The sequence below is a fragment of the Echiichthys vipera genome (genome assembly GCF_963691815.1).
Source record: "Echiichthys vipera genome assembly, chromosome: 19".
Classification (NCBI taxonomy): domain Eukaryota; kingdom Metazoa; phylum Chordata; class Actinopteri; order Perciformes; family Trachinidae; genus Echiichthys; species Echiichthys vipera.
In genome coordinates, this window is record NC_139844.1 from 19,559,846 (window position 1) to 19,580,417 (window position 20,572).

Consider the following 20,572-nt stretch of genomic DNA (forward strand, 5'->3'; position numbering starts at 1 on the left):
CCGCCCGAGTGTTGTGCCGTGCAGCCCTTTTGCTCTTGAATGACCCCCACACACTGGAAAGCACACTTGTAGGAAGACGGATAGGCCTGTCTGAAACTGCAAATGTCTGAGGCTTAGATAAAGTGTGTAGTGCACACTTTTTGGACAGTTTCTGTGCTAGTAATTATGTTTTCCTCCCAAGGGTTCATGGAGGCAGGAAAGATGAGGCCTGCTTAGGTAAACCTGCATCTGTCAGCATCCTTCCTCTGTCTCCCAGCATCTGTACTCTGTCCAGTGGCGTGCACAGACTTTTTGAAGGGCAGGGGCGAAAAGGAAAAAAAAGGGCACATATAGCGCCACTGAAGAGTGCACGTTTTGGCTCATGAGGACACTTTAGCACAGGTTTTGGCTCCTAGAGGGCACTTTAGCACATGTTTTGGCTCCTAGAGGGCACTTTAGCATGCGTTTTGGCTGCCATGAGGGCACTTTAGCACACATTTTGGCTCCTAGAGGGCACTTTAGCACACATTTTGGCTCCTAGAGGGCACTTTAGCATGCATTTTGGCTGCCATGAGGGCACTTTAGCACACGTTTTGGCTGCCATGAGGGCACTCTAGCACACATTTTGGCTGCCATGAGGGCACTTTAGCACACGTTTTGGCTGCCTAGAGGGCACTTTAGCATGCATTTTGGCTCCTAGAGGGCACTTTAGCACACGTTTTGGCTCCTGAGAGCACTTTAGCACACGTTTTGGCTCCTAGAGAGCACTTTAGCACACGTTTTGGCTGCCATGAGGGCACTTTAGCATGCGTTTTGGCTCCAGAGGGCACTTTAGCACATGTTTTGTCTGCCATGGTGGGAACTTTAGCATGCATTTTGGATCCTGAGGGCACTTAAGCAAGTTTTGGCTGCCATGTGGGCACTTTAGCACATGTTTTGGCTCCTAAATGGCACTTTAGCACGTTTTGGTTCCTAGAGGGCACTTTAGCACACATTGTGGCTTTAGCATGCGTTTTGTGTATTTGTGAGTTTGTAAGCTAAGCTCTCATGTTTACTTAGCTGTAATGGTAACGGTGGCAGTCAAACCCCTCTTCTATGCTTGTTTTTATGGTGCGATTTGCCGAAGGAGATGGGTTCAAACAGGCGCTGGTCTCCTGTGGGCTACTGGGCCGGGTCTGACGAACATGACAACCAGAATGCTCGAATTATGTTTTGTTGTTGCGACTACGATCTTGAGACACTAGATGGCGGTGTTCTGCTCATTCTCCATATTCAACCTTTAATGCAGCAATGATAATACAAAAACATAAACATATAATAGTAAAACACTTACAGTGTCAGTTTTACTGCAATGCACAATTTTACTTTTCATACTTTAAGTACATTTTGCTGATAATATACTTTAAGGTTCTGAATGCAGGACTTATAGTTGTGGAGCATTTTGACAGAGTGGTGGTTGTACTTTTACTTCGGTAAATGATCTAAATACTTCTTCCACCACCGTATTAAAGCAAATGAAGAGTTGCCAAGCTGAAATGTAATAGTTAATACAGCGGTTAGTTGATATTGACACACACTCCCTGCTTTACCAAGGCATTTTTTATTGAGTTTGATTACATCAATTTAACAGTGAACAGGTCAAGAGAAGTGGAGGGAGTAAATGAACAAATTATTGATCATATTGTTCACAGGTAAGGCAAAGATAATACGTTTTTAAGGGTATTTAGCTCTTTCATGGAAAGAATAATAAAGCATTATATACACATCCTCTTTTATAAACTACACACACACACACACACTCAATATAATGATATTGTTCAGGTGGTTGTGTTCACAGTATAACCACTGATACATCAGGCAGGTCACCACGATAGCAGCTCCTGCTCATATACTGTATATGACCTCAGGTTCATCTGTGGTGTCGTAAGAAAAAAAGATCACTTTTTAAGTGTCTGATACTAAGAAAAAAGGTCAAACATTCCTTTTAATACCGTGGCCTACTGCTCACTCTAAACTGTGGAGAGGCTGCTAACCGTGCATTCACACCAAGAGCGATGGAGGCGATTTAAGCGTCAGGTTTTCAAACTTTTGCTTCAAGTGGTAATACGAGGGAATGGCATTAATGCTACAGGAAAATAAACAATGGGTCATGCATAATAAAACGTAAGCTACATTTCGTATTAGTCAGTATGTAATCGGAAATAATTAAATATACTTGATGGCATTTATGGAAACAAGCATAATCTTAGAGAGTGGCAGATTACTACAGAAGCCCAAATGAAGGGGCAAGTGAGCTTTCTTTTTTTTTTGGTCATCGATTTTTAAAATCTGATCTAAATTGACTTTTCTCTTGTGTTTATGATTTCAGAACAGGTGAACAAAAAAGTTTGTCCAGAATCATTAATGTACATTTTTTTTTCATCTGTGAAAAGTGGAGTAAAAAAATGTTTTTGTCGTGATAGCTTTTTCACATTGCCTTTAACAGGTGATTTTACAAAAAATGATCATGTGGAAACCTTTTCTTTTTTTTTTACCTGTTCTTACAGTCATACACACAAGAGAATAAACAACTTAGATCAGACTTTGAAAATTGAGAACCAGAGAACAAAACATTTGTCACTCTCCTCTCAGGGCTTCCGTACAGCCACACAGACCTACTGCATGACGTAACTGGATAAATTAAAAGGCTTTTCATGGAGGCCACCACAGAAATAACATTCTGATCACAACATATACACAGAAAAAAATCAACAATTTGTCTCACAAACACAGAATGCTATTACTTTTCTTTTTTTAGAGAGACAAAACTGATGTTTGTATTGACCATTAAAACGCTCATGCTTTCGGTTCAGCACTACTTTGTCTCAACAATAAACATTCAACTGTATTTCTAATGTAACATCTGTCAGGATAATGTCAAACTACGCACTGACATTCATTCATTCATTGTGCTCTGTAAAACATCCTCATATACTATGTAACTAATACTGACTTTCTTCCAAACGGTATCAGAGATTACACACACACATTAAAGTCAAATGAGCCTGCGTGTATATAAATATATGCACTTCTTTCAGTCCTGATTGTAAAAGTTCCGAGTAAGAAAATAAACTCTACATCGAGTATTTGGCACAAGTTTAAGTAACTTGCTCTCTGATGTCTGTGTGATGCACTTCTGAACAAATGCCACAGGTATATTGTCTGCTCATTACAGTACGCAACTGTCTGCATAAATAGCCTCGAAAGTCTAGCTACAGAAAAAATGTCAACACTCAGTCAAAAAATAATATATGTGCTAAGCTGCCTGAATAAATTATTATAATTCCTCATATACATACAGTACATCTAGTCAGAAGGCTACAGATGCCATCTTTTCCATAAAAGTGTGCTTAAATTCATCTTGTGCGTTATAAGAGTTTTTACAGCAGTTCGCCTACTTAAGTAGCTCTCTGCCGGGCACTCAAAGTGCTTCATATTCTACAAAATAAATCTACAAATTCATAACACACACATGAGGCTGTAACACCATCAGTCGGCCAGTGACCGGAGACGCTCAGCAGGCCACAGGTAGTCAGCTGCTTGGACGGGGAGTCTGTGGAGGTGTAGTACCCTGATGCTCCACCCGGGGAAGCTGCTGCCTCCAGTAAGTGAAGTGGCTGTAGGTATCCGAGCAAGGGAAGTCTGAGGAGGAGGCTCGCATCTTCAGAGGAAACACGTGGTCCACCACCTCCCCCAGACGGACGTAACTAAAGAGAGGAGAGCCATTAATGAGCGATTATTCTTCACCGTTGTTTTAAATAATTGTTATTGATGAAGTGGATGCAGGACTTACGATGAGATGTTGGTCTTGGCGTGCTCCTGCACTAGCTCGCCTTTAGGGTTTACTGTGAAAATCCTGTTCAGTGGCACGCCTACTTCTTTATAGGAATATACATCCTACAAATATAAATGAGCATTGTATTCAGTGTTAGGAATGATGTACATCTAAATTCAACTTTGCAAAAATAAGAAGACACACGTTGCACCAGTAATAACCTTTAAATGGCCTAGTGTGTACCATCAGTTGTACTGTATATAAGGCGTGCGTACCGTTGGTCTGTTGCCAAACGCTGCATAAAACGGCTGTGTGTTGGGGTAGAAGAGGTTCTTGATATCGTTGAGACACTCCACCTTGAATTTCTCTGGTTTCTTCTCGATCACCTCCCTGTCAAAACACAACCACACCAAAGAGATGTAACCAACAATCAGCAGAGTAATAATAATTATAGAAAAATAACTTTAAGTTGTATAGTCCCTTTAAAAACAGCAGTTTACCAAGGGCTTTGACAGCACACAAATCTCAATCCACACATCAATACAGTATAAAGAAAACAAATAATAGTAATAATAATAATAGCAAAGTCCAGTAAGGTACAACACAACCATATTGACACATCATTGTAAAGAAAGCAGCATTAGAGGACAAAAGAAATTATAATTGGGTTATTGGTAAATTTAAGGTTCTTGCAAAGAAAGAAGAGCAATGAGACAAAAGGATAAAAAGACAGCATCACAGGAAGGCAAGTCTAAAAAAACAAGTTTTGAGAAGTCTCCTGCATCTTTCTTGCACATTGTTACATAACTAAAGGGTGCTATTTTTAGAAAAATATGAACAGTATGTGTGTTTGTGTGTGTATGAGATACCTGTGCAGAGCTGAGAAGAGGCTGCTTGGGCTGAGAAGGACGGGGCCTATAGGAAGCATGGTGCCTCTCTCGTTGACCCAGTGGAGGTAGCCTCTGGTCATGTCGGCCATACCGATCGCTCGAGCAGAGCAGTACAGGAACTTGTAGCCATTTCTGATGAAGAGAGACAAAGAAGAACAAGCACATGTTTGAATAATGATCACATGATGGCAATAACAACAAATCTGTTTTATTCAGAGCTTGTTCTTGGCCTGTCTGTGTAAAACAAATTCATGATTTTTAAGTCTTAGTAAATAAGTCTTACTGGCTGACTTTGTGGTAGAGGTGGGCGATGCCCTGGTGGGTCCAGTCTTTCCCCAGCGTGGGCAGGATATGACCCAATGTGTCTGACCTGGAGACAAACACACGTAAATGCCATTGGGACATAAGAACATAAGGTTAATGTATGTCCTGGACACAACTTATTCTCCGTTCACTCCAAACTAAGTTAAAGGTCCCATATTATGCTCATTTTCAGGTTCAAACTTGTATTTTGGGTTTCTACGAGAAGATGTTTACTTGCTTTAATGTTCAAAAAACACATTATTTTTTATCATACTGTCTGAATATACCTGTATTCACCCTCTGTCTGAAACAGTCTCTTTTAGCGCCCTTCTCTTTTAGACCCACTCCCAAAAAAACAATAACAATCTGCTCTTATTGGTCAGCATTACCGTGTCTTTCACATCTGCACTCTCTGTATCACTGCATTGTCATTGCAGCCGGGGAATAATATAGTTGTGAATACAGTTGTGTGCATTTCTCTGTGGATTGAGCGTTTTGATACTCACAGTATTTATATAGCACCTCAACCTGCTTTATAATAAATAAATAAATAAAAAATGACATGGAAATCTCCCTTTTTATAATATGGGACCTTTGCAGTAAATGTAGCTGTAAAAGTATATGTATATCCACATGTATCACACACCTGGTGATAGTTCCGTCTATGTCAGAGATTATTATCTTGTCGTCCCAATTCCAGAGGTAGATGGTGCCCTGACAGCGACAGGTTCCCTGGTACTGAGTGGTCACACTGAACACAGCATCGTTGGGACCATCCTGCAGCTGCAGAGACAGCTGTGTGTGTGTGTGCGAGAAACAAAGAGAGAGAGAGAGAATGAGCTATAACACATGGAGGTAAAAACGGTGACTACAATAACACTATTAAAAGTCTTCACTCACCAGCTGCTCTGATGTCAGTCGAAGTGTTTTCTTATAAGACACACCTCCTTGTGTGAGTCCAGGCTCTGACTGGATGGAGCTCTGAATGGCTGCCCTGTGGTCTTCATCACTCGAGGACGACTCTTCTTTGTGTCTGGCATCGCACAAGTTGAAAGTGTGTTAAAAGATGTTCAGGCCTGTCAGTGATCTTGAATCACTCGCTAACTTAGGGGATATTTTCTAGCCATGAATGTTTTTAGGGGTCCTCACCTGCTTGACATGTTCCCCGCGCACTCATCGTAGCCGTAGGCCCCACACTCTGAGACAGAATCCTGCAAGAGGACAATTTTCTCAACTTACTCATTTATTAACCACATCCGCCAAAGACAAAAGAGCAACAACTTCATAAACTTTATCAACTGTTGTGAAGAAATTACCGATTTGGCGCTGCTGTTTCTTCCTCGCCAAGAGAACCACCACCTCCCTCCTTTCTTGGGCATCTTCTCCTTCATGATGTTCTCCACTGTAGCCTGGAGCGGAGCACACACAACCCCACAACCAACCCAAAGCAACACGGTAAAAAAACACGGACTTTAACTTAAAATTTAAGCCAAACCAGACTGTAAATCAACAAACGGTAACACAGAAACAACGATGTGCCTGTGGTTGGAATGGGGAAAATATAGCACATATGGGGGAGGAAGGTAGCACAACGTAAAAACAAGAGAGTAGGAGCAAAAGAGTATTGTTTCTGACGTACAGAGCTGTAGCCCAGCACGCCAGTCAGACAACAGAGAAGAAACTCAAAGGCTGAGTGAATATAACTGAGGCAAGGGGACTAATGCACGGATGGAAGGATGGGATGGTTACACCAATGGGAGAGGAAGAGATGGGGAGACAAAGTTTGAGGAGAACAGATTCAGTGAATGTTTGTCACGCAGCATAAAGATTAGGTTGTAAGTTTATCGATTACATTTTAGGTATTGTGCAGCGTAATGATGGTAGAAGAACATGTATAGGGATACAAACATACAGGGTGCAGTACAGGTTTCGGCCAAAAGGTGGGGTGGTATTCATGTAACACAACCAACTTACGGTCATTAATATCTGTGCTGTGTATCAATGTCTTACCTTTGGCAACGGTTTCTGAAAGGCTTGCATCGCCAGCATAAGTGGCGCCGCAGAACTCCAATTATAGTATCTGAGGGAGAAAACAAAATGTATTTTTATCAATTTCATAACTGCGGCTAAAAACACTTTGTCAGCCAAATGTTTTGACAAAAACCCCTTTATGAGCCCAAACAATCCTGCTCACACTGCAGTTTTTGCGGCAATGTGTGGCAGTTGAATCCATGCAGCATAAACGGTGGATTGTTGAGTGCTTATAGCTTATTGTTGAACTTTATTTAGACACAAACATCGTCTTACTTGGAGCCAATTTTCACAACTAAGTTGGGGTCGTCGATGAGGGAGGGGTTTTCCGAAAACTGCTGGTAAGAGATGATCTTCTCATGAAACTGATCTGTAAGAACACACATTTTTAAGTTTAATTTCCCCTTTTCAGCAGCTAACAACACATGGATCCTGCGGTCGTGCTGTGTCAGTATCTTACCTTTAGTGATCTCCCTGTTGTCGTTGAGTCCTCCGCACAAAGAGATGGCGATGGACGGCATGTCGGCCATGTTGTCGCAGTAGCTGTCCACTCCGCTGTCTCCTCCAGAGCTGACTGACTGCGGGGACAGACTGGTGCTGCGGAGGCCCGGGTCTGAGATGCTCCTCACTGCTGCGCCGCTGTCACTAAGAGGAGAGGGGTTTTAAGGATCGGACCGCCAAGTATTGTTAAGGACGGCTATATCAGTGTGTTTAAACCTTTGTCATACCTCTTAGGGAAATAAAGGGCCGCCACATTAGGGTCGAGCTCTGTGATGTCATCCAGGTAAATTCCGTCAGAGCCGAGATGGCGGCTTCTCTTGTCTGCAACACAGAGAGACGACTCCATTGAGATCAATTGTCAGCTTCTTTGTACTTGCTTTTCTTTTGAGTTTAATCATGAGAAATGTTTTTTTTTAAGCAATACATTTTGTCAACTCAATACTGAAAAGACAGTAGTTTTGGATATCTTTACTTAAGTAATTATCTCTTTAGAACATGCTTCAAAGTTTATGTTTTCTGACAATTCTGCTATTAGTAAAATAGTTAGTGAATTTAACTGAAATTCAAAATATATAAGTATGCCCCCAAGGAAAAATAGAGCTTAGTTTCCTTATAGTCATCCAGATTTCCGAATACAAATGTCTTTATTAGTGATTTTAACACCACAAACCGAATACAGCAAAAGAGAGAACTGCAGCTGGCCACTTAAAAGTCCCCTATTATGCTCATTTTCAGGTTCATACTTGCATTTTACTTTGACAGGACACATGGAAATCTCACTTTTTACATATGGGACATTTAAAACCTCAGCAAATGAAATGGTGGCTGGTTAGATAAAGGATTAACTCCCAAAGGAATGATACATTTCATTGCGTTGTTTCCCTCTGACTGTTACCTTTTCTCTTAGATGGAGAGTCCGTTTTGCCTGGTGGTTGACGCATTGTCTCCTCCATGTCAGACATTACATGAGCTGCCACACCTCCAGCAGTATGGGTTTCCATCTCAACAGATTCAGACTCCATCCCAACTGTTTCCTCACTAGTCTCTTCTGGCATCAGCAGTCTGAGCGCTGATATTTCGGAGCATGGTCCACACTGTTCCGAAGACGTCTCGTGAGTTATCACACGGAAGTGTGTGCTTTCAGACACGGGGATGGATACTTGGCAAACTGGTGGAGGGTCGGATTTTACTGAGAGGAAGGACGGCTAGAAAAGCGGAGGAAGATGAAACAAAATTACTACAAATATACATATAAAGTTGTTCTCTCTGTGTATGTAAGCACTGTGGACACTTAGGTTACCGTGGCAGCCTGTGGCAGCTCTCCCCACGCCCAGTGCATGGCTGGATTCTGATTGTCTGCGTCTGACGGCTTGGTCATCAATTCAGAGTCGCTCTTGGGAGAGGTAGGACGAGAGTTTCCAGGGCTGAGAGGAATAGAGGAATAAACCAACAATTATAAAGCTATTCCTTCTGAATAATAACATGCAGGTCTTTATCATATGAGCGAGTGAGGCACCTCTGAATAGGGCTCCACTCTCCATCTGAACGAGTGTAGATGCCAGTCTGTTTGAAAGAGCCGGCGGTGGAACCAACTGTTGTCTCATCTCTTAAAACGTCCCGAGATGAAGTCCTGAAACACAAGCAAATACTGTATTTGTATACTTAAATCATCTGCATATTTTTTTCATAATGTAGTGAATCTTTTATGCAATTTTAACAGCCTTTTTTCACTCGTTGCATACCCACGGAGAGCATGAGTGAACTTGTTGTACTCTGGACTCAAAACATAACATGTCTTCTAGCTAAGTAAGTCTCCTTTTGACTCCCAAATGTATGTTTGGTTTGATCAGCTAACATAAAAACAAGTAGGTTTCTAATAATGGTTTGGTGTTTAAGAAAGATTGTTCCCTTTAACAACAAAGCATCATAACAATGTGTTTTCAATGTATATATTTTATATATGTAGTATAAATGTTTGTGTATATATATATTTATATATATATATATATATATGCTTGGTGTTGTTTTACAGTAGTGTGCAGTAGATATGTGCCTGAATTAAGATGTAAGGTTTCATGCATGCAGAGATGAAAATAAATCTGTCATGTCATGGCAGTTATTTACAGCGGCTGCTGTATTCATTCATGATCAATGGACTTAAACACTTAGGGTATGGGAGGGACATGGCTTCTATAGCTGCATGCCTGACCTACAAGTCTGATTTAGATTGAACACTGCACTGCACGCTAGAGGCCAAATCACATGTTGGCATACTGTCCGCACGTGAAACATGTTGAAGATATTTCCTCTTTCCATATGCAAAGCTTCTTCTTTTCTATCTGCTCACGGAAAGTAGAGGAAGTACAGTTTTCCATATGCTCTTGAGTATATTTTCAGTGAGTGTGTGTGTGTGTGTGTGTGTGTGTGTGCCAATGCCACAGCTGGAATCTGTTTATTCTCCAGTGCCATTACAGCTGCTCTCAAAACTCATTTCAGTGATGTATTAGACTTTTGTATCTCACTGTCCGCCCTCCCCCTTCTCCCTCGCTCTGTCACGTGTACAGCGTTTCCTCTTTGTTTCCTTTATTTTGCTTTCCTTTTTTTCCATCTCCTCCACCCCCCATTTTTCCTTCACTCTCTCCACATGTTCTCACCTGTTGCTCTCCATCTCTGTCATTTCGTCCGAGCTGATGTCTATGGTGAACATGTCTTCGTCCTCCGAGTAGTCCCCGCTCTCCTCCCTCCTCGAACTGTCCACCCGAGCCTTCCTCCTCCTCTTCCTCCTCTTCTTCATCATCGTTACACCACCGGCCTCTCCCGAGGCCCCGCCTGAGCCAAGGGTTTGTACGGGTGGCCCGGAGCTCTTCGCCATCAGGGAGGAACTCATCAGAGCCGCCCCATCCGATAAGATCGGAGAGGTAGCCAGATACGAGGGAACCACTTCCTGTTGAGATGAGAAACAGAAGTGGAACCATGAATGCACTCTTTGACATTCATGCAGTGTCAAGTGGCCTATGGAAAGGCAGAGAGGTGGTTTCTCAAGTAGCCTAAATATACATATATAAAAAAGTACTGTATATAGAACTTTAAAGCAAGCGCTTTACAATTTAAACAAAAAGACAATAAAAGCATAAATACATCTGAAAGCAATATAATTGTGTTATTGTGTGCAGTATGTTATCTGGAACACATTCAGACCAGACAAAATGTGACTGTGCAACCCGCATCAATATTATCTCAAATGATCTAATCTAATTAACATCAAACAAACAAAATACCTAATCCAATATATCCACCCTGGCAATTTCTGTAAGCCGGTTAAAACTAGATTTTGAAATTCAAAACAACTCCCACCAGAACATGAATCAACTGTTATTGTTTTGCACAGTTTTTTTTTCTGAGGCAAATGTGTAAACACTTTGCCAAACTGTTCTGCTGGAAGGAGACCCTTTCCCAACAAAGGGAAACAGCCAGTCCATAAAAAAAGACTCCCCGTTCTTCATTTCTCTGAAAGGACGCGTTTTTTTTTTCATACCCCCTTCTAAGAAACACGAATGTTTTCCAGGAGGGTCGCCTGCTGTCGGTGCAGGGAAGTGTAAATGTGTGTGTGTGTGTGTGCAGACACAAAGAGAGAGAGAGAGAGAGGGAGAAAAAAAAGGGAGGTTTAACCATATGATTTGTGGTCTGACAATACTCCCTCACGTTTTTCCTCCCTGTGCCAAGAGCTCCCAGCCCTGCCCTCCTCCTTTCTCTTCCAGGCCTGGGAATCTGACACCACTCTGGGGAAAATAAAATCACCCACCCCCACCCCCCGCCACGACCTCAGTAGTTCACCGCTTGTTTGGGTATTTCGGCTGCACACGTCCTCATGTGCATAACAATAGCGAAGAAGCATTTTATGACAGTGCACGTGATTTGGCCGTCTCAACACGCAGCTGAATGATTTTGGAGAACCAAAAAAAAAAGTCTCCTGCTTTCCAAGAACCGAGGAAAAACAGCTGCTTTTTTTTCCCTCTGAGTTTTCCATGAATTTTAGATTGACCTTTGAACGGTTCTGAGGGGCTCTATAAACATAAAAACATAACACGTACAACGATGTTCAGAAAGAGGAGAGTACTTCTCTATCAATTCAACTTGTCAACCTTCCACCTTTTCTCTCAATTTTCCCTACTTCAAAGCATACTTCTTGGCCATGACACTCTAGTCCAGGTCTATCCTCAGTCATTAGGCCACAGCCTTTAATGTAGATCAGAAAGCCTGAGTTAGTAAATGCTGCATTCAAGTCTCGCTCACTCGCTGATGAACACAGGAATGCTGTTCAGCAAACTCTGGGCCAACTCTGTGCATACAGTGTGACCTTATTTAAACTACTCCAGAATGACTGCGTCTAAGGAGGAAAAATACTTGGTATGATGATTCTCGGTTGTAAACATGGGTGTGTCTGAGTTATAGGGACGCCAGAGGGGTAGAGACTGATGGGTGTTTTCATTTGAATGTTTTTATTTGAACCCATAACCTCCATTTACCGGATGCCGCATAACACTTTGAATAGAGCGACTACGAAGCCGCTCGCTGCTCAGTAACAACCGGGCCATGCATACCTGATTGTTTTCTGTTTCTTGCACAAAGAATGCTTCTCCGTTGTCCCCGAGCTTCATATGTAGAGCCACTGACTCTCCGTTGATTTCTATGTCCACCTGGAGGAGCGGAGAAAGGAGGGAAAAACAAGACTAAGATCCTCAAGTGTCCTACGGGTTTACGACTCTCGATTTGACAACAAAAGGCGGTTGCCCTTACCACTTTTTCTTTGGACCTGAGGACTCCCATCTTGCCGAAGCGAACGTGGAAAGGCGAGCACTGCAGGGATCCATCGGGCCGTCTCACTACGATGACGTCAATGCAGCCAGAAAGGGTGGCAGGATTGAGGCCCCGGTATAGCTCTTTGACCTGGACGAACACCTGGCCTGCCAACTGGCCCACGTAGTTCATGGTCTGACGGGTCTGGTGAAGGGAACAAGACAGGACAGAGGAAATGATTTAGCATCAAAACTGTAAACTACATTCATACCAAAAAAGGTCTAAATCTGCCACTTGGTAGCCGTGACCACTAAGCTCCACCCAAACACGGTCTCAAAATCCGTCTTGAGAGGTGTTTATGCACCGGCATCTGCTGCACCCTTCAATCAAACCACTGATGACGTGTAACTCTCCTTCAGGGGCGCGAGGTGATGTTATTCTAATACGCTGATCTGAAGCCAGTTTTTGGCCCGGGACAGTCTGTGGCCTACATACCGGAGAAAGAACCGGATTCCACTTTCACCTTCCCATCCTTATCTTATCCAACTGTTTTCCATTCAGCAACCCCCGACAACTGAGGTCAAAGGACAAACCAAGTTAGACCAGTCTGTGGTGATGTCATAACCTTCTCAGGCATTTATTGGCTGAGCTGAGGCATCCCTGGAACTACGGCAGAACACTTATAAGCGTTGAGAGATGGTGAATGTAGACAATGCAGATGTCTGTCGGAGGTAAAGGTTAACGTTACGCAAGAACTAGACCGAATGCATCAGTCTGTGTATGTTAATTCAAATCTTTATAATGATCTCGAGCAGCTACAGGCGTCTTAGTCAGTTATAGGCTGTACGCACCACATTACTGTTCCTGGTTTGATGATAGCAACATAGTAACATAAGATGAGAAGGTGAAGGGGGATCAAACCTGTTTTTTTCTACGTTATTCTCTCCTTAAATGTATTTTCGCCATCGACCTCTTAAACACAATTTTATGTTTAAGTTCCCTGCTGGTGCCATAGCCTGTAACGACTACATTAGTTATATTTCTATGATGCAAACACCAATGACCACACACGTGATTCATCCCATTTGTATTGCTTTAAGACTCTTTGGGGTGTTTGCAGCTGTCTAACAACAGAGAAGGGGGTCTGACCTTGACTCAGGTTGGCAGTGGGCCCCCCAAGTGATTGCAGCAACAGGGAAGATTTGGATCAATGCCAACATTCCCTCTTCGAGCACGTGCCCACGAGAACAGATCCTTTTAGAGCTGCGGATGAATCCTGGGAGCCATAACAATGTCTGAGTCTTGAAATACGTCCTGTAGATGACCTCAACCGTCTTCAATTATTAATTTCACCTTTCACTGAGGCATTGGGTTACAGAGCTGTGTTCAAAGCCGAGGACTTTTTTTATGTGAGCACTGCTTCATGCAGAGTAGCTGCGTCCAAAAATAGATTTTCTTGTGTTACAGATGAAGACTGCCTCAAAGCACTGACAGAACGACTTTGTTTGATTTAAAAAAAAGAGTGGTAGGGGATAAAAACTCAACAGAGCCTTTGATAAAAACCTATTTTTAAAAGCCTGTGACTGATATGGGCATTAGTTTGATGGGCTTACAGGCTGCAGTAATGAAGATTTCCTTGTCTTTCTGCCTGGGCCAGACAGAGAGTGTTTCAGTTTCACAAAGTCTCATATGTCCCATATTACATAGACATAATCAATACCCCCCCCCCCAAAAAAAAATATATGATCTACACTTCTTCTGATCATTTAAGAAAATAAAAGCCTCAGCAAGTGTAAGATGCAAGTGAAGACTTATTAGTTCCACTGAAAAAGACTCATATACATAAACATGTATGTGCCTCACACCAACAACCACACATTACAAGGGAAATCATTCATTTTCTATTTACCTACCCAATATGTAGGTAAATAGCTGACTCATAACATCCTGACAGTGCAGATGGCATATGTTATGAATGATATAATTAGCATATAATGAGTATATAGACACAGCATTGATCATATCAGATAGGTCTGTAACTGTGTGAAAATAAGACATAGCCAGTCATTAGGCAGGTTGCCTAGGTGCAGTCAAACCCATCATAAAAACAGGCTCCTACCTTCTATAGATGAATATGCTGACAGCCTTTACCCAAACACGGAGACTGGCGGTTCCTCAGCGTTGACACACAGCTCAACAACACATAACAGAAGCGGTATTTCCCAATGGAGGTGGCGTCTGAGAGTTTGATAAAGCCTCGACTCGCTGTCACCGCCTGACAGCGACCAAGAACTGACTATTAAGGCAACGCACGACTGAAGTCTCCCTCCTACTGTCTCACTGTTGGTGTGTGTGTGCTCGTTTCTATCGCTCTGCCTCGAGCGCAGCCAGCCTTGTCAGCATGTGACGTCATATGCATCGACGCGCCCTCTGACCAATGAGCGACGAGCTGTTGAGTTGCCAAACGCATCGTTTTCGCTGCCACATTGGCAACAATGTTACAGCTACTTGCAGACAGTTGAGCGGATGCGTCAAAAAAAATAGTTCCTCAACGTGAAAATAGCGTTTGGTGTATTTTGTCACTTGAATGCAAATTCTACTCTGCTTTCATTATATAAAACGTGTCACTGGAAGTAAGTAATAATTGTATAAAAGTATATAAAACTATAAAATATTCAGTTGTCCATGTAAAGACTGTATACGGCGTGTTAATGATACATTGTAGCACAACCTTAGCACGCTACATGTCTCGGTTTAAAGGGGCACTGAAGGAAACTGTATCCAGGAGCAGAGAGACTGTGACGGCGGGAAATACGTCACCCTTTGAAGTCTGCGGTCTGATGCAGTGAGGTGATCTCGCCGGCCAATCACAGCCCTGCATGAGAGCACATGCGATGTTGGTCCAAACACCATAGTAGTGAAGCTGTGTTTCAGGGGATGTGGTTTGTGAGTCATTAAAACTCAACACCAGCTGTTTAATGTAGCATTCGTGTTTAAACATGGGTTTCTAGTTTCTTACGTTCCTGCCTGTTATAGGGAAGGTTTTCGTTGCCACCGTACTCACCGGAGGAATTGTTGGGTCTGTGTAAATCATAAATAAGTCATATAAATAAGTCCTAGTGTGGTCTATACCTACTCTGTAAGGTGCCCTGAGATAACTTTGGTTATGATTTGGCACTGTAAATAAACTAAAATAGAATAAAAATAGAATACTTCTACCATCATTCATTTAGGCGTGAAAGGGTTTTATGTTCAAATGTTAACTTTATGTTTGTATTTGTATCAACCTTGTTTGTATGTGTTTTTTATGTTGAATTGTTTATTTTTTATTTGTACCTTGGTCCTTGTGTCAGCACTAGTAAAGTGTTTATTTCAAATTTGTCTGAATAATCCTATAATGGATGGGCCAGGTGAAATTAAACGAAAATAAACCATCCATTCATTCATTCATCCATTCATTCATTCATGAGCAAGGCATTCCTGTTGCACAATAACAAGATTTACAGATACACTTAACAAGTAATAACATAGTCCTAACGTAAACCTAGGCACCTGCATGTGCATTTAAACTCATTTACAAATGTAGACAACCTAAATAACCTCACATGAAATTATTGCCAAAGCTGTTTTTTTAAAGTTTTTATTTCAGTTTCAGCAATTTATACAACCGTATTCACAATTTTGTCGCCTGTTTTTTCCGTTTCTTTCAGCTGTATCTATATAGTTCATAAATAAATTAACTACATGAATAATATGATAAAAATAAATAAACTTCAGCTTATAGTTTTAAGTAAAACGGAAGTACAAATTGGGAAAAAAGAGTAATAATAGGCTGCAAAAAAGGGTGTGTGTGTTTGTGTGCGTGTGTGTGTGGGGGGGTGTGTGCATATGTGCAGAGGTATGAGAGTGTTCATACGCATATAGAGATAAGATGGGAGGACAAAGATACATGTATGATTCAGAATGTGTAGAAGGATTTAGAGCGCTCTACTGGGTTGATTTGGCATGGCTCCACCTTTTAATGAATAGGCCTAGGCTATAATCTTTTTGGGTTCTCAAAGACTGTCTGTGTATGTGTGTATGTGTGTAAGTGGGAACACGGACAAAATGTTGACAGCAAAATATCTTTGTTCATGAAAAATCCTCCGCGCGGCAGCTCAAATATTCCATAGGCTGAATGCTACAACAGCCTCACGTGCAGCTCTCCTACAGCAAGAGCCAGTCGGGTGTGTGTATGTCTGCTATTATGGGAGAGAGAGGGTGTGTGTGTGTGTGTGTGTGTGTGTGTGTGTGTGTGTGTGTGTGTGTGAGCGAGAGAGAGAGAGAGAGTGTGTGTGTGTGTCTGTGTGTGTGTGTGTGTGTGTGTGTGTGTGTGTGTGTGTGTGTGTGTGTGTGTGTGTGTGTGTGTGTGTGTGTGTGTGTGTGTGTGTGTGTGTGTGTGTGTGTGTGTGTGTGTGTGTGTAAGTAATTGTTTTTCCAGACTGCCAAGCAGACTTTCGAAACCAGAAAAGGAAGAATGTGTTTTAGTGAGGTTTTTTTTTCTCCCACCGCAGTCCAACAGCACTGAGCCATGTGTGTTGTTCTCTGGTGGTTCTGTTGTGTAGTTTTGAAATATTCACACTTTCATACCAGATGTTTTGCAATTAGGAATAATTAATTAATACAATTCAAGATAAAAACCAATCGGATAAAAACAAGACTCTCCACTTATAACCTTGATCATTTGTTGAGAAACAAGCAGTGTATGTCATATGTCAGAGCCGTGGTTTCATCTTGTACTGCTTCAGCGTGCATCTGTGTGTGTGTGTGTGTGTGTGTGTGTTTGTGTGTGTGTCTGTGTGTGTGTGTGTGTGTGGTTTACAATCTTGCAGGTTCAGCCTGTTTTGTTTCACTACCAGTTTGTTTCCTACTCTGTCTTGCTAAACTGCTGACCGTGCACCAACCAGTGACATCAGCTGACATTGTCAGTTTTATGAATGGATAGATTGGTGGCTCCTTATAATGCCTAATAAGTCGTGTAAAATGTATTACCATGTGGTTTACGCACCTCAACCTGGTTTAAATTCGAGTAGAGTGTGTGTTTTGAACATTAAAGCATGTAAACATGTTCTAGCAGAAACAGAAAATACAAGAATGAACCAGAAAATTGGCATAATATGGGACCTTTTAAATGTCTCCATCCTGATACCAAAGTTTGATACAGTAATATAACCCTGGTATAACTAGGCACATGCGTCCATAACTCAACGTAAGCATTGGTCAGCCCATTCTGGCACCGCTTCATTTACAGACATCAGTCTTTATGTCAGTGTCACTGAGATTCTCTGAGGAAATATGAGCCACACAGCTGCCCTTAGGCATATTTCTAAGAACGAGCTGCTCTGCCAGGAAGGGCTGAGCTCAGCCGATGTACTCTGGATACCAAACAGCATATGCTAGCAATTATTAACAAGTACGGTCAGTGCCGTGAACGGTATCAGGTAAACAAGCTGACATCCGCTCTTAACCTCTCACCAACCTTTATCAAAACAGTAAAAACAAAAGCCATCAGGGTTTCTTAACACATTTTTCTTTTACAAGCATCCACGCAGACATACAACTGACCTAATTTGGTACCTGTAGGTTGACCTTATTTACACTGCACGAAAAATAATTCACCCACTCTCCAGGGAGGAGTGTCTTAGCTGGTGTGTTCTCGTACAACCAATCACAACTTTGGATATATGGATCTGTTGATAGCTGGCTGCTTCCTACGCACCCTCAAAGTGGGTCAACCATTTGTTTACTCAACATTTTATATATCTGGCAAAAAGAGTTGTTTAAGGATGATCTTTTCAATCTGCGAGAGAGAAAACACCAGCTTCTGTGCACAACCACACCTTCTCATTCATACCCAGTGATTATTCATTGTCTATTTCCAGGTTAAATTCTTGCAAATGCCCCAGACCACATTTTTTATACACCTTTTATACATATCCATGCCCAGGCTATAAATTGGTCTACCTTGACAATCATTTTAAAGGTGTAATTCCTCCACAAACTTAACTAACTCCTCACAATGTGTCTCAAGCTATCAAAAACAACACGGTCAAGCATGAGTCATTCTGTTTAGACGTCATATCAGTGGACTCAGAGAGTGCATGCTGCTTTCACAAATTCATTGCATAATCTTTTTTACACATATATTAAGGCCTCTGATCTGCTCAGGCTACTCTGGCCTGAGAGTCATGAGACCTGACAGAAATATTAGCTGGAGCTGCCAAACTCTGATACAGTGGTAAAAAGGAACGACTCTTCGTCCTTAATTAGTGAGATTTAGTGCAGGCTGGAAGAAAAAATGGTTGAGTTATGGTGTTACTGATGGGGAAGATGAGATGGACAATTTTATTAACACAAAATATAAGATAGGGGGGTATTTCAAAAAGAAACACGTACATATTTTAAGATGTTTTGACCACATGATTAAAAGCATTCTTAATCAATACCGCTTGAAATCCCTATTGTGTCACATTATGAATATCCACAAATGCATACAATACAGTAACTTTTACCTCACCCAATGAGTCTGAGTTGCAAGCTGTCATTTTCTATAACGCGTCTCGTAAAATCCCTTCTAACAAAATACCTGCCAGATTCATCAGGCTATCCCTCCACCTAGCTTTACCCCTGTCCCCTCTGTGCCTCCTTTTCACACCCTTACTCTCTCTCCCAAGTCTCAGTTGGAGCAGATCGCCTTACGGGGGGGATTACTGAAACACATCCCTGGTCCCACTCTCTCTGCTGCCCTAAGAACCGGCTACAGGAGCCGTTACTTTTAAACACTGCTTCTAATATATGTTTTATGTTCACGGTGAATAAAAACAGGGTGACGTAAACTTACGCATTCTGTTTTTCATCTCTGCCTTTTTTCCCATTCATGCTGCATGTAAACGCACAATCCTTCTCCTTTTCAAGTTTACATCTATTCAGCCAGATGCACTCTCTTTAACCATGATATTCATGCTTTTCCTTCCACACATGCAGATGATTTACAAACCACTTTACCCAGCTCCAGGTGGTGTCACTGGCATAGTGTTCAACAGCCTCATCAAAATCTTCGTCATCATCTGCTGATATCATGATTCCATAATGTGCTTGATCCCGGCTGCAAGTCTCAGGTCTTTGCTATCTCTAAACAGATGTATGAATGAAACTCCACAAGTCCGGTCCAGTCTAGGACTTGTGTCTTCACTCTGTGAGCGCATCAAGTGTCTGGCTGCAAGTGGACAGCGTCTTACTAAATTTACCTGGGCCCCCTGGTCAGAAACCTGAGACAGTCCTGGAGTGGTCATCGTCCACCAGACCCTCTGACTTATCGGCCATTTGAGGAGGGGAGTGGGGGGGGACACCTGTTAGGATTGTTTGTCAGAATGTTAGTTTAAGTGGACACTCACACAGTCACAAACCAGTCATACGACAAATTACCTTAGCACAGAGCTCCCACCTTCAAAGCATGCCTAATAGTTTCTAAATGTGTCAATTTCTCATCAGTTAACACAACGACTGTGACACCTGTTGTTGTTATTGACCCCATGCGGACCCCGGTGCCGCCGTCCCAGACATTCAGCCAAGATCAGAACACCTGTCGCATGCAGTGAAGAAGTCCAAGTCTCCCTGGTGACTCTTCTTGTGACCGCATTTGACACTGTTGCCTCTAGTGTGCTTGAACTTGTGACCTTTGGTTTATATTTCTTTAGGACAGCTGGCTGCTTGCAACCATGGCCCCCATCTCTACTGCGTGGAGTTTTCAATAGAAGTCTACACTGCCATCCAGTGGTTTTAAAGGGTAAATACACGGGGAGATTTAAGTTAAATAAGGGCCTAGAGTTGCATTTACTTGCTACATTTAAACTTTGGTTTCTAAAATCACTACTTACTGGTAGGTTGTGTCCAGCAACCAAATGCATCCTCTAAGTCACATATCCTATGAAAAACAATGGTCCACAGTCATCAACTAAAAAAAAGAAAAGGCCTCTACACTTACAGTACGTGTTTGGGATAAGGTCAGGAGGACTTTGTTGGTTAATTTGGTCAAATTCAAAAGATGTACTATCTTCTCTGTAACAACTCAGAGTCTATATAGGATGATTTTGCTCAGTTTAGGTTTGCTAAGTTCAGTAAAGATTTGGCAAGATTGCATCAATCAATGCATTTCTCACATGAAATCATATAAAATACAACTCCAGTGAAATATAATGTACTGTATTTATGTGGACTG

General features: G+C 42.0%; 1 protein-coding gene across 3 annotated transcripts; it reads right to left on the reverse strand.

Annotated features, from left to right (window-relative positions):
- Nucleotides 1–1,571: 1,571 nt before the first annotated feature.
- LOC310961653 (phosphatidate phosphatase LPIN1-like) lies at nucleotides 1,572–19,595 on the reverse strand. 3 transcript variants are annotated; one of them, XM_083933804.1, is made up of 20 exons: nucleotides 19,360–19,595; nucleotides 12,316–12,519; nucleotides 12,120–12,215; nucleotides 10,173–10,462; nucleotides 9,035–9,148; nucleotides 8,819–8,942; nucleotides 8,414–8,723; nucleotides 7,746–7,839; nucleotides 7,478–7,662; nucleotides 7,294–7,387; nucleotides 6,997–7,066; nucleotides 6,303–6,395; nucleotides 6,136–6,197; nucleotides 5,887–6,019; nucleotides 5,633–5,781; nucleotides 4,967–5,053; nucleotides 4,663–4,815; nucleotides 4,069–4,183; nucleotides 3,812–3,915; nucleotides 1,572–3,725 (listed from the first exon to the last, which is right to left on the reverse strand). In XM_083933804.1, the coding sequence occupies exons 1-20, from the start codon at nucleotides 19,432–19,434 to the stop codon at nucleotides 3,551–3,553; spliced, it is 2,727 nt and encodes a 908-aa protein (XP_083789930.1). In that variant the 5' UTR covers nucleotides 19,435–19,595; the 3' UTR covers nucleotides 1,572–3,550. The 3 variants fall into 3 exon arrangements, with proteins under 3 accessions (XP_083789930.1, XP_083789931.1, XP_083789932.1); XM_083933805.1 differs by lacking the exon at nucleotides 19,360–19,595 and adding an exon at nucleotides 14,435–14,650; XM_083933806.1 differs by lacking the exon at nucleotides 19,360–19,595 and adding an exon at nucleotides 13,465–13,590.
- Nucleotides 19,596–20,572: the final 977 nt, after the last annotated feature.